Consider the following 14,113-nt stretch of genomic DNA (forward strand, 5'->3'; position numbering starts at 1 on the left):
GAATTTCATTACATTAAAGACTATTTTCAAGAGGAGTTCAATCTCCTAGTGTTCCAAGAGAGGTTTTTCACCTGGCAGGTCGTTGCTACAATTCTGTAATAATGCTGAATGGATGGATTCGGGTCACCAACTATAGAATCCAAATATTATGTACAGCAAATAGGAACATAGAAATCATACCACAATTTCCTGCCTTCCCTGCTTATTTGCCCCATCATAAATGAGCCTAGGAACCCTCGATAAAACCAAAAGAAATGTTAGCATTAGTGAAGCTCATCAGGTATCATTTGTGCAACCTGAGCTCAGTGTCTCCATTACTAATAAGTCCAGGAATGTGGACTATGATTGTAAAACAGCAGAGACACAATGGTAGGACAAGGATAGAGCTCACATATGTTGTATATGGAGAGGTGATATGTTACTCTAAAACGAAATATATGTAGAATGTAGACAGACATAGGTGATCTTGGAACTGACAGAGTTGAGTCCTGTAGGCGTAAGTGGCTTTGTCTCTGGCTTTGTGAAATGTTAAATCAGGTAGGTATCGGGGGTGCACAGTACTACAATATGATATATGTCAGAAAAACCTGAGATAAAGTCTTAGTCTGGTAGAAAAAAATATTTTTTCAGAAGATAATAGCAGCACCTAGTGAAGAAACGTAGAACAAGGATAATGTATAAAATGCAAATGAAAAAAACTGTTGGAACTAGTGTAGTTTATTCCATTAACATGTAATTCTGAAATGGATTGAAAAATCAAAATTAGGATTAGGTGGTTCTTGAAGCTGAATGCAGAGCAACCGGGAGTTCACTATTACAGTGAGGATATATAGCAAAATATCTGTCATCTGGGGAAGCATTCCGGCAACTATGATGTCCATGTTGAGGTAGGACTCCTTGTAGATCCATTCAGTCTGAGTCTTCAGCAGAGGATGTAAAGAAGATGGACCTGCCATCTATTTAGATACTAAGCTTGGCTGGGTATATCATGGCGTAAGGTATTCCTTTCTCGTGTACCTCTAGAAACATAGTTGCACATCAGATGAAAAATCTGAGACAATGGTGATCCAATTACTGTGATAGAGCCCCCCTGGCAACTTTGTCTCAGAAGTTTAAAACACTCTATTTTAAGGGTCTAGAGCAGGCATTGCTAAATGGCGTACTACGGGCCGGATGCAGACCTAGCCACTGGTTTATCCAGACCCAATCACGCCATTTAGGAGCCGCTTTTTTCCCCTCATTCTCTACCACTGTTATAACAGCAGAGCGCACAGCAGGAGAAAACATTTCTGGAGCGAGTGTGGAACAGTACAGAATTAATAGATCACGGGAGGGGGAGCTGTCATAACAGTTCTGGATCAGATGCGGGAAGCACAACACAGCATTGAATAGAGCGCGAAAGCTGCCAGCGTTAACTTTTTAAGTTAACCAGCGGCTGATTGGAGGCAGGGCAGTACTATCAGCCAATCACCTGCTGGTTAATACAAAAAGTTAACCCCTGCAGCTCCCATGCTCTATTCAATGCAGTGCTGTGCTTCCCACATTTGATCCAGAAATATTATGAAAGCTCCCTCTCCTGCGCTCTGTTCAATTCTATGTTGTTATTCCACACTCGCTTTAGAAATATTCTGTCTCTTGCTGTCCACTCTGCTGGTTATAATAGTGGCGGAGGATGGGGGGAAAGAAGCGGCTCTATTCAATGATATGCTGTGCTTCCCACACCCGATCCAGAAATGCTCCGCCTCCCGCTCTCCATTCTAAGGTAGGAGAGTGAAGGGGGGCCCGGGGACATGACTCTGGCTGTGTGTGTGATGTAAAGGGGGGCAAAATGTGAAGAGGGGCAGTGCTGTGTGCATATGGTGGTGGTGAGGGTATTTGTGATGTGAGGAGGGGGGGCATTGCTGTGGAGGGGTAGATGTGAAGGGGGGCAGTGTTGTGGGGGGGGGATGTGAAGGGGCAGAGGACAGTACTGTGGGGTAGGGATGGGAAGTGGCGGCTTGGGTTGATGTGAGGAGGGCAGCGTATACTACTGGGGTGGGGTGTGAAGGGGGCAGTGCTGTGTGTGTATGTGGGGGGGGGGGGTGTTGATGTGAAAAGGGGAGAGAACACTACTGTTGGGGGGGATTTGTGATATGAGAATGTGTAAAGGAGGGCATGGTTTTGGGGGATTTGAAGGTTGCACAGGTCTTCTGGGGTTATGTGAAGGGGAAGAGGACAGTTGTGTGGGGGAGCGATGTGAATGGGGCAGAGGACCGTAGTGTGGGTGTGATGATTTGAAGGGGGGTTGAGGACTGCTGAAAATGGGTGTACTGTAAAGGAGTGGGTGGGGGTGATGTGCAGGGGGCCTGAGAGCACTACTGTGAAGGTGAAACTGATGTGAAGTTGGGGATTGTGATGTATGGGGGGGATTGAGGACCCTGAAGTATAGGGATTGTGATATACAGTAGGAGAGGGCTGAAAAAAAAAATGCGGTTCGGACCTCTGTTGGAAGAAAATTTTACAGGTCAGACCTCCATGAGTTTTAATTCGATACCCTGGCCTAGAGTATCTCCCAACCGTAGGAGGTTGTGGAGGCATTTGGTGAGCCCAGTCAGTGATATAAGAAGAGGAGAGTACCGGAGATATTAAGTTCGTTAGCCAGTTTTCCAGAGAGAAGATCAGAAGTAGCACTTTTCAAGGAAACCCAGGGAATCTTCTGTCTGGAACAATTTTTTTAATCATCTAGTTCACACTGGTAGGCTAAGAAATCTCTTCGTAATGATCTAGTATCAGTGACCAAAGTAGAAATAGTGTCCTCAACAGTACTGATAAGAGTTTCAGCATGTGAGTTGCATTCACACAAATTCAGAGAATCTTGTTTTAGCAGGGGCAGGTCAATCTTGACACTTTTAATCTGTTATACTAAGGTAATCACATTTTGTCTCAATATTCTGTGACAGTGTAGGTTCTGGCTGTTCAGGGTTAATGTCAGTAGGAGGTACATTAGAGACAGCAGTCTCTTCCTTCTCCTGGAAATCAGAGGATGTGGAAGCTGTTTCAGTAGGCGGTGCTGGAGGATGGCACTGGTTTCCCTGTTCTATGTAAAGGAGGAAGCCACATGGCTGTGAGCGGCATCTTGAAGACTGCTTGAAGTGGCCAGCTGGTCATTCATTCTTTTCTATTTCCCCGCCCTATTTTCACCATGCCTAGGAGCAGTGGGGTGCTGGATGTTCAGGCAGTGGATCAGTGGTTTTTTGTTTTGTTTTTTTAGCTCGAACAAATCCAGGATGGGTAGAGGATGAAGAGAGACTGAGGGGAGAGCAGTGGAATCGGCCCCCCTCCCATTTTATTGTTATTTGTTAGTGAACTGACGCCTCTAACAAATTTTTCAGGTCATGCTACAAAGTGCTGATTCCACATCTCGTCATTCGGAGTGACTTTGAAGAAGTGAAGGCCATTGCTGAGTGCATTGAAGAGGACTGTAAGGTCCTGTTGGCTGCTTGTTTTCCCAGAATTTTGGTACATATTCTCCCATACTTTGTTTCTGATTGCTCTGGAGACTCAGATAAAAAGAAGAGGGAAGTTGCAAGCAAAGTCTATGACTTGCTACAAGATGAGAACTGCCTTGGTAAACAGGTAATGTGGATACTGTAATGGTTATTTGTGTTGTGTTGTTAAACTATCTCATGTTTTTTTTAGTCTCTCTCTCTCTCTCTCTCTCTCTCTTTATATATATATATATATATATATATATATATATATATATATGTTTTCAAAGAGCACAGCTGGAGCTGTTGAAACGCCAGAGGTTCTCCTGAAAAAAGCAAAAGGGGCAGTGTATAAGTCACTTACTGAGTTGGTTGTGTGCATAAATTTGAGCTTGGAGAATGTAAACAACTGACTGTTTTTTATATTTGATTGTTTTCTTGAAGTATCTGAACCATGACAATGATATCACTCAAACAGAGGTCCAAGGTCAAGTGGACAATATAACAATGTAACAGAGATATGTCAAAGAATTAGTACATATAGAATAAACCATAATTGTAGAAACAATCAATGGTAAAAGAGCTATCTCAGACAGATGCTCTCTTAAACAATGGGAAAGATAAATGTTATCTGAAGCTAAACAACTCATACCCAGTCTGCAAGGGAGGACGGTGAAAGGAAAGGGGAGGATAGGAGAAGGAAAAAAAACACGGTTCGTTTGTCTGAGAAGGTATGTACACTCAGAGCCACAAATGACCCCCAAGACCTCTTAAATCTGTCAACTTTCTATAATGAGAAAAGGAACATAAAAAGAAAGCAGGAAAAATCCAGAATGAGAAAGAAGGTCAACCCGGTGCTCGCTCAGGGACAGATATATAACGGATCCACAAATCCTGTAAACTTCTTGGTATTATTATGAAGAAGGCAGGTGAGTTTGTCGTTAACCATAATCCAGTTAAGTTAAGTCTTGACGTAGTGAAGCGGGACCACTGACTGTTTCCAATATTTCGCAATAGTAATTATAGCTGCCAAAAACGTGATTAATTTTGTTGACTTTTTGGGAACCTTGTCAGGAAGTTTTTGAAAAAGGGCTGATTCTGGGGATCTGCGGATGCTTACTCCCATTACTGAGTAGATAAAATTGAATATCTGAATCCAAAATCTAGTCACTGTAGGACATTGCCAATAGATGTGTTGCATGGTCCCCAGCTGGCTGTAACGGCAGAATCAAGAGGGTGATGATGACAGATGCATTTTTGCAAACTAAGTAGAAACAAAATACCAGCGTAGAAGCGTTTTATAGTTAGCATCTATTAATATGGTTTTAATAGATACCTTTGATAGAACGTAAGCAACGTCTTGCCATTTAAGTCTCGCTCCCACTGGTTCATATAGGAAAGCTTAAATTTTGGGTCAGTGAAGGACGCATACGCCAAAGATACCCTACCCTTCAAAGGATTCTCTGATTGACAAGATTCTCTGATGTTCAAAAGTCATCAGCGTAAGAGGGCAAGCTAGCAATTTAAGTTTAGAGCGTACAAAAGAAACAATTTGGTTATATACAAAGGTTTCACTAGGGGACGTCTGTAATTTGTCTTAAAATGTTGCAAGGAGTAATCAGTGAAATCAGGCAGTAATTGAGAACATCCATGAAATCTTTATTGGGTTTAGGGATAACACTGATGTACACTCTGTTTTCATCAGGAGGGATCAGACTACCATCTTGCAGCGAGTTAAATTAAAATGTCATTAACCGGGGCAAGTTGTTCAGATAATTTTTTGTAATAATTATTAGGGAGCCCATCAGGGCCCGGTGATGTATGTAAAGGCAGCAACTTTATAATCTTTTGGACCTCTACACAGGTAAAGGGTTGTTCCGTAGGCTCCTTATGGGCTGCCTGAAGTGATGGGAGAGGTAGGGCCTTCAGGAAAGCATGAATGGAAGAAGGAGCAGCACCCTTGGGTTGGCTATATAAATGAGCATAAAAATTATCGAATTCCCGATGGATTTTTTTGGGATCTTGTGTAATGTGACCTCGTCATTCTAATTTTAGGGAGAGCTGAATGAGAATATCTAGGTGTGAGTTTATGTGTCAATAAAGAGCCAGGTCTATCACGCCAAGTCAAGAACTTTTGCCTGACGCAGTTGTTTTTCTGCTTTTGTAGTAAGGCAAACATTAAGTTCTAGGCGCGCCTGTTCCAGTTTCTTATAAATCAGAAGATAGGGAATGTTTATGCTGACGAGCCAGAGCCTCATATTTCTTCGTTTTGGCAGAGATCATTTCATCGCAAGTTTTTTTGAGTCTGGAGGACAAATGTATAAGGAAGCCTCTAACAGAAGCCTTGTGTGCTGTCCAGTTGATAGCCAGGGTAGTGGCTTCAGCTTTATTAACATCAGAATAATATTTCAAATGGGTCGTAATATCTAGGCAATAAGAGTCATTGCCAAGAAGAGACTTGTTTAGTCACCAGTGTTGTTCGCCCATTGTGTCAAGGTATAGAGCGTTAGCATAGAGAGTGTTGGCAAGACAGGGTCATGATCAGACCCAGGCATACCAATTTAGGTAGAAGGCCCGAGAGGAGAAACACACATGGTCAATACGGGAGTAATGATTATGAGCTCTAGAAAGTGTGAGTGATCTCTAGTAGTAGCATTTGCTTCCAAGCATCAACCAGGTCATGCTGATATAATAATTGTGCAAATCTACGTCTTTGTTTAGAAGGAGATCTAAATTTAGTGACATGGGATTTGTCTAAGACATGGTCTAAAGCTAGGCTAGAAACGCCTGCTAAAATAACATCCCCTTCAATATCAGGAGCCAAAGACTGAAGTAAGGATTGAAAAAAAAAAACTTGATTTGTGTTAGGTGTATAATAAACTAGGGAAGTCACTAAGTTCTCTCCCAAATGTCCTTTTAACAAAAGGTATCATCCCTCTTGGCCTCTAAGCACTTTAGATTCAACAAAAGAAAGCCATCTGGACAGAGTGCCACTCCCGTTTCTTTTCTGAGGCATTTGCAAAAAAACAAATGGGAAAGTCTTTGTGGACATATTGGGGGGCAAATGAGGAGGTTAAATGCTTTTCCTGAAGAGCCACCACATTAGCTCCTAAAGATCTATAGTGTGTGAAAACTTTAGTGCATTTTGCAGGCGATCCTAGCTCTTGAACGTTATGGGAGAGCAGTCTGATGGTATTTCGTGTTAACTGGGACATGGAAAGCAACAAACATTACTATCGTCATACAGACTCGCCCACCAGCTCGAAGATACCAATCTCTCGAAGAGCCAATAGAGTACTTGGGTAACCCTCAAAAAAAACAAAAAATAGTGAAAAAGATTAGAGGAAGAAAAGAAAAAAAAACAGGAGACTCATGGGCCGAGAACTGCCCAGCCCCAGACAATGTAACACAGTAACATAAAATACTATCCACATTTACAAAAACAGTGAAGTTGTCCAGAACCCAGGTTCTGGGAACGGAGGAGTCTTCACCAAAACTGCACAATGGGAAGAGTCCTTCACCTCTTCCCGCCCGGCCTATGGCCGAACGGCGGCCGGCAAAAACCCTCACCTTTCCGGGTGGACGTCATATGGCATCCTTTTGGGCATGCGCAGTTTGCGCCTGCAGAGCTGCGCGATCTGTCACCGGCCGTGTACCTCGAACATGGCCGATGACAGATCTGAGTACCAGCCCCATTGCCTGTACCATGTGACCTGCTGTGACCAATCACAGCAAGTCACATGACAGTTGTATACAGTGGATGGCTTCATTCATGCCATCCATTGTATATTAGTGTGTCTAGCTGTGAATGGTCACAGCGATCACATGCACAAGCTAGGCCAATCACAGCCCAGCTGTGTCATGTGATTAGCCGTGGCCAAATCACAGCTAAGCACAAAATAAAAAAAAATAAAAAATCCTGTAATTCTTTGCTATAAGCAAATTGTATGTAAAAAAAAAAATACTGATCACTTCCCTAAAGTAGTACAATGTTACTATGGTAACATTGTACTACTTTGGTCATAGTGAAATATGAAAAACAAATCTTAAAAAAAAAGGTAATAAAAAATTAAAAATTATAAAAAAATAAAAAAAAATTATAATTTTTTTTCACACCGTCATCAGTCAGTGTCCCTCATCACCGCCATGCCAGTTATATGATGACGCTGTACTGCACTGGTGACAGTATGTAAAAAAAAAAAAAAAATAGTGAAAATAATTTTTTTAATTTATTTTCCGAAAAATTATGACAAACAAAAATACAACTTCAAAAATCTCGCCATGCCTCTTATGAAGTACGTCGGACTGTCTACTTTGGAAAAAGGGGTCATTTGGGGGATATCTGTACTGTTCTCACATTCTTGGACCTCAAGAAGTTAGATTGGCTGTCAGTACTTCAGGATTGATCAATATTCAGATATATCCCATAGTTTGTGATATCTATAACTTTCCTACAAACTAAAAGATACATCCTAATTTGGGTTATTTTTACCAAAGACATGTAGCAGAATACATCTTGGCCTAAATTTATGAAGAACAATTATTTGCAAACTTTTATAACAGAAACAAAGAATAACATGTTTTTTTCGGTCTTTTTTTGTTAATTTAGCAAAAAATAAAAACCCCAGTGGTGATTAAATACCACCTAAAGAAAGCTCTAGTTGTGTGAAGAAAATTAAAATTTTAGTTTGGGTACAATGTTGAATGACCGGGCAATTGTCATTCAAAGTGTGAGAGCGCTGAAACCTGAAAATTGGCCTGGGAGGGAAGGGGGTAAAAGTGCCCTATATGGAAGAGGTTCAATTAAGCAGAGTACATAGACCCCTCCCGGCACTATAAAGTATGCACATAGGTAATTAAAGGCTCCAAGGCCACCCGTATAAGCATGTAAAATAACACTCATAAACCAGCACCTATAACATATATAGTATGTTCAGGTTGGGACAAGTTCACCAGGCCATAACTAACTGTTGTAACCAAAAGAACTAAAACTTCCAGATTTGAAACACTTATGACAAAATATAAGAAAGACATGCAGTGGCCAATGTCTTATGAGCAGACAACTGAGAAGCCACTGCTAGAAAAAGTCCACTGTGTATGAACTTCAGCTCTGAGAAAATAATCAATGTACAATTTATGAAAACAGGCGGGCATCTGGAATTAAGGAGATTCCCTACTAATTTTCATAACTCAACTGATAATCCGAATTCTTTATTTGCACTAATTTGAAGACGAAATAAAAAGCAATAATGTGCAAAAATATATATTTATTAATAATAAAATTCAGTGCAATATGAAATGTAATAGGTGATGATAAATAATAAACAGATCAAAATAACAGTACAATGATCCAATCCAAAATAATGGGTTAGAAATTCAAACCAGGAATTTTTTTCAAATATTAATGGATTGAAATCAACTGTCTAGAAATGTAGTGTAGGAAACTTTCAGTAACTCAGCAGCGTGTGACAACAGTTATGCAAATTGACCACGTGACCTCTCTACAAGCAGATATTCAAAGCTCAACATGTACCTTGGCATGAATTGATTTGGAAAACCATACACAGGCCAATCCAATCAGCTTAGGATTTACCTGAGGTCAAGATCAACACGATAGAGCAAGCACAAGAATTCATAGAGGGACTTACTCCCAGCCCTCATTATCTTAAGTTTACCAGTGAATGTAACATCCAAAAAGTGACCTTCCTGGATCTAGAGATCGAACTTAATGGAAACAGAGGTATCAAGACGAGACTGTTTAGGAAACCCACAGCGACCAATAACTTATTTGACACCAGAAGTTTTCACCCCCGCTCCCTGATCCAGGGCATCCAAGTAGGACAAAATCTAAGGGCACGGAGGAACTGTTCGGATCCCCTGGACTTTGAGAAGGAAGTATCTAATTTGCGAATGATTTACTAAGCGAGGATATAAAAAGAAATGGTTGGCGAAGGCATATCATAGAGCAGGGGAGGCTGACCATGAGTAATTAATCTTTGGACTCGGGGAGTCTTTCGAGAGAACAGGAAACAATTCTGAACGATTGTGTGCCATTGACCACTGCCCCTTTTCTAAGTATCGCTTTTTCTAATATGAATACATATAAACAAACCTAATACTCTGGTTGAGTCCATAACTAGCTGTGCTTTTATGTAGTTGCTCTTCGGGTTTAAAATGATACAGAAAATGTGATTGTTTTTGGCAACGCCAGTATAGTTACCAAATAATACTTTAAAACTCTACAAATCATTTTTATTGAAATTAAATTGCATAATAGATTGTACAGGCACCTGGCCTAAAATATTTATCAGCATATAATAAGAGGATGCACCTTTACATGGCTGATGTAATTAAAATGCCAAGTATCTTTAGGTTTGTCTGTATATGAGGTCATTTTGAAACACATTTAGCTCATTGCCATATAAATGAACATGGATTTTTCATCTTTGTAATATGTTGTGTTTTAGATTATCCTGTTTTAGTAACTATACAATATCAGCCTTGACTTACTGTATTGACTTGACTGTATATTTAATATTTGCAGCAAGTGTTGCACTCTTTAGTTTTTGGACTTTTATTATGCAGTATTGGAGATGCAAGACTTTTTATATCTTTTTTGAATTTTTTTGCAGCAAATTGACAACCTGTTCCTTCAAAATATGCCAGATATAGTTGTGGAGCTTCTGATGACTCTCCATGAATCCGCAAGTGCTACGACTAACGATGAAGATCCTCAGTTTTATGGGTATGATGAGGCAATTTTTCCCTTCATTTTGCAGTAATACTGAACTGTTGCAAATTGTCATTGTTTGGCAGGCCAAAAAAACCCCACAGTACCCACAAAGTTTTTCTTTTGTCAAACCTCAATTGATCACGCTAGAAGTCAGAAGCTGATTGGCTACCATGCACAGCTGCCCCAGATGAATCAACCTCAGTGAGTCTAGACAAGTCACTGCCTTCATAATTACAATGCATTTTTTAAATCACAGAGACTGCTTCCTTCAAAGGCTTCTAAGACTGGTATTTACGATTTCCTTTACAGTGTGCATAAACTCCAAATCTATTTTTTTTAAAATATTTTTTGGCATTATGCTTCACTGTTTTGAGGTTTCTTAGGTAATTTGTTATTTTGTGTATGTAATGTAAAGTTTTTTGCCTGGAAATTCTGCCAATAACAGCACTTTCTGCTGCAGACAGTGCTAAGCAACTGCCTCTTCATTTGCTCCAAAGTTTTCAGTCTGCAATGTACTCTTTTTCAGTTGGCTTCTGGGCTGCCTTTCAGGTTTATCATATAAGCAGCCCAATGTCCAACTGAAGAGACAGTGGTTTACATTTGTCAGCCTGCAACATGATTATGCTACTTGCGGTATAATCAGGTAAAAAACAATTTTACTTCTTAAAAAAAAAAAGCAAAAACTGTTTACTTAAAAAGGAAAAAAAACTGTATACAGTGAGGCATATGATGCCAATCATACTAGAAAATAGATTTAGAGTTTAAATACACTTTAAAGAAAAACCCATAATGAGACTAATAATTCTAGTAAATAACTTTGTTCAGCTTGAGACCGGCGGCCATCACCCAAAATTCTACTGTTGATTCCTGGCCTCTTTTTATTTTCAGCCCTTAGGCGTTGCACGTTTTTCAAGCCTATAAATCAACCTTCATTTCAAGGTCTGGGATGTTAAACCATGATCGTAATAGGAGTGCTGATTGTCCTTTTTTCAACACTCTACATTTTTTTAAAGTGCCTGTCATCAGCAGTCACTTTTGGTTCATGTGTATATATTCTGGAAGTGTCTGGTGCAGATTTCACATCTGGAGTGTAGCATGGAGCAGCAGGAAGGTGAGCGGGATTCGGACCAGAGTGGAACAGACTGCACACATGGTGTGCAACGTGGGAACGCTATAGCAGAAGTTGAATGGGGACTGGAGAGAGAGGAGTGAGCGGCAAAAGATCAGCAGAGCTGGGGGGACTGGAGCAGGAGAAACTAGCAATGTCACGCGTACCATGTAGCATGGGAGCAATATAGCGGGAAGTGAGCGAGGACCCTAAATACCCTATATTTAGATTCTGATTTTTGTTTATGTTCACTTATGCCTGTTCTCACCTGTTTTAACTTTACATATCAAAATTACTTTGAAATAATAAAGAACTTAAACTTTTTAAAGAGCATTTCTATTTTAAGATTTTTTTTTTTTTTTTTGCTGTGTGTGTTTACGTTGCAAAGATTCACTTTCAGTTGTGAAGACTGTTGTGCTTCCAATCCCTTGCATGAATTTCACATGATGACAATAAACTTTCTTTGTTTTAGGGAATTGGATCCACCTCCAAACCCCCCTTATTTCCCCTCCTATGTCATAAAAGCCACTTTGGATTATATCAGCAGTTGCCATAACAGCAAGCTAAAAAGCCTTGTGGCAATTCTCTCCAAGACTCCGGTAAGTAGCTGAATTTTCAGATCTGGATTTGCTTTATTAATCAGTATAATTCTGCAAAACTTTGAGGGGCTTTCTTGAAAGATGTTTCTTTTATGCCACATACTAGTTTTGGGTAACTGGTTGGAATTAGTATAGAACATAATAGGGCCAGGATATGACTGCTTCCATCAGAACCTAATTACACCGGTGTTTTTCTTAGTGGCAAAGTCTCTTTAAAGAATAAGTTCACCTTTCATAACATGTTACACATACACCCATATTCAGGGTGTAACATGTTATGAATACACTGGCCCCCGCTCCCCTGCTTTGACGGCTAGCGGGGATCTTCTAGCTGTCAAATTTTTTAAAAACTGCAGCTGCTCCGCCCACCTGGCTGCGTCACTCATTCATGAGAAAGTACAAATGCTGTGAAGCTCCGTGGTAGTTTATTGATTCTTTCTGTCAGTATATCTGCTTGCCTGTACATCCCGTATGGGTAAGCAGATATACCGACAGATCTGCAGGACACCTGCATGGCACCAGTGATCTGCTGATCACTGGTGCAATGTTTTCCAGGCTCCTGCAACCAAAAATAATAAATGAACATTTTTTTTTTTTTACTTACCTAGGTGGATGCAGCATCGGTCCGATGCTGCATCTGTTCCCGGCTGGCTCTATGGATGAGAACTCAGAACTCACCTGACCGCTGAGTTCTCACAGCTGCTCTGTGCTGTGTGCCTGCCTGCCTTTTTAAGTGCTCACTGGAGTGCTGGGTTGTACAGGGGGAGGAAGCGGCTGGGTCAGCACTTAGTTGAGAGCCTGAGCCAGGTGCTGCTCCAGACTCTGGGGTAGATCCTGACTTTCCCCAGCTTGGAGCAGCTGAGTGACATCAGCCGACAGCATACTTCAGTCTGCTGTCAGCTGAAAACAGGTCACAGGAGTGCAGAACAAACTGCACTCCTGTGATCCACAGGAGAGGTACAGCCAAAAGAGCTTTGGTTGTACTTCTTTAAACTCTGTCCTGCATCTCAGGTTGCCACTTTTGAACCTTGTCATATTTATGTGACTGGCATGGAAGAAGAAGCTTTGGTGGCTTTTAACTGTGGATTTTTGGACCCTCCTCTATAAGCTAGCAAGTTTATTTGTCCAGAGTTATACTTCAGCAATCACCAACCTGTGATAATATGGCCAGTGTGGATCTGGAAATTTATGACCCGAATTTGAATGTCTTAATTTTGTGACAATGTTTATAACATACTTGTTGTTTAGGGCAAAGCAACAGGCTTAAAACCCTGTCTTTCAGCAGCACACATGCGCCTTCCTTTTGCTACTTATACAGTCCATTTAGCTACCATTCACTAGAGCAAATGAGGGATAATTTATCAAAGGATGTAGTTATTGTTGTAAGAACTAAAGTAGGTGTAGACAGGACTCTTTCTTTGCTCTCTCCAGCTGAATGGAATAAAAACAATAAAACTAACCTATTGTACATCAAAGGACACAGGACATCCTAATTTTCACTATGAGAGGGTTATGCTGCCACCTTTTGGTGCTTGGAGTGTTTTCACATGTCACCTTGGTGTCTCCCCCTGCCTGCTCCACTGTGAAGTTTCTTTCACTGTATTTTTATTTGTTTGCCATGTTTCTCCCCTGGTAGCTGCTCTGGGTGCTATATCGCAGTATCTGTTCAGAACGAGCGGTCTGGAGTCTTTTGGCGCTACTCTCCGCCGTCTTCTTGGTGTGTGGGCAGCTAGTGCAAATGCACACTGCGTCGTCATTGTCTATAGAGCATCCGCCATTTTGGACTAGGGTTCGGTGCACACCACTTCCAGAATTGCTGACTATACTGTATAAGGGCAGTAATCCTTTTATATTTCTCCCTAGGGTAAAAGCAACATACCTTTTTGGGGACTTTGTGTCTGATGTGAAATCCATTGCCCCTCTGAGCTGACTGTGGACTGTTTTCACAGCTAAAGCCCACATATTGTCGTCCGGCAATGTCTGAGTGACAGCAGAGAGGCGAATCGAGTTCCCAAATTCTTGTATCAGGCAGGGAGGAACCTAGTCATTTTTCCCTTGGGGGTCAGTTAGTTCCGGGTGGCTCTGATCCCTTTAATTGTCTGTTTTTTCTTCTGCTGTGGCACTTTGCTCCAGTTTTTTTTGTCAAGGAAGAAATCTTTATTGGCTATTGTGGGTTTACAACACAAACTTGCTGGTGCCCTCTCTG

General features: G+C 40.9%; 1 protein-coding gene across 1 annotated transcript in view; it reads left to right on the forward strand.

Moving 5' to 3' along the window:
• Positions 1–14,113, forward strand: part of ATM (ATM serine/threonine kinase) — a 194,638-nt gene that overhangs the window by 86,129 nt on the left and 94,396 nt on the right. Inside the window, exons 25-27 of the mRNA XM_089691116.1 lie at positions 3,372–3,615; positions 10,100–10,212; positions 11,781–11,907. Coding sequence (XP_089547242.1) covers positions 3,372–3,615; positions 10,100–10,212; positions 11,781–11,907 — 484 coding nt within the window. The remainder of the gene's footprint in view (positions 1–3,371; positions 3,616–10,099; positions 10,213–11,780; positions 11,908–14,113) is intronic.

Source organism: Staurois parvus, unplaced genomic scaffold, assembly GCF_062004578.1.
Source record: "Staurois parvus isolate SC_StPar_1 unplaced genomic scaffold, SC_StPar_1.0 ptg000550l, whole genome shotgun sequence".
NCBI lineage: Eukaryota > Metazoa > Chordata > Amphibia > Anura > Ranidae > Staurois > Staurois parvus.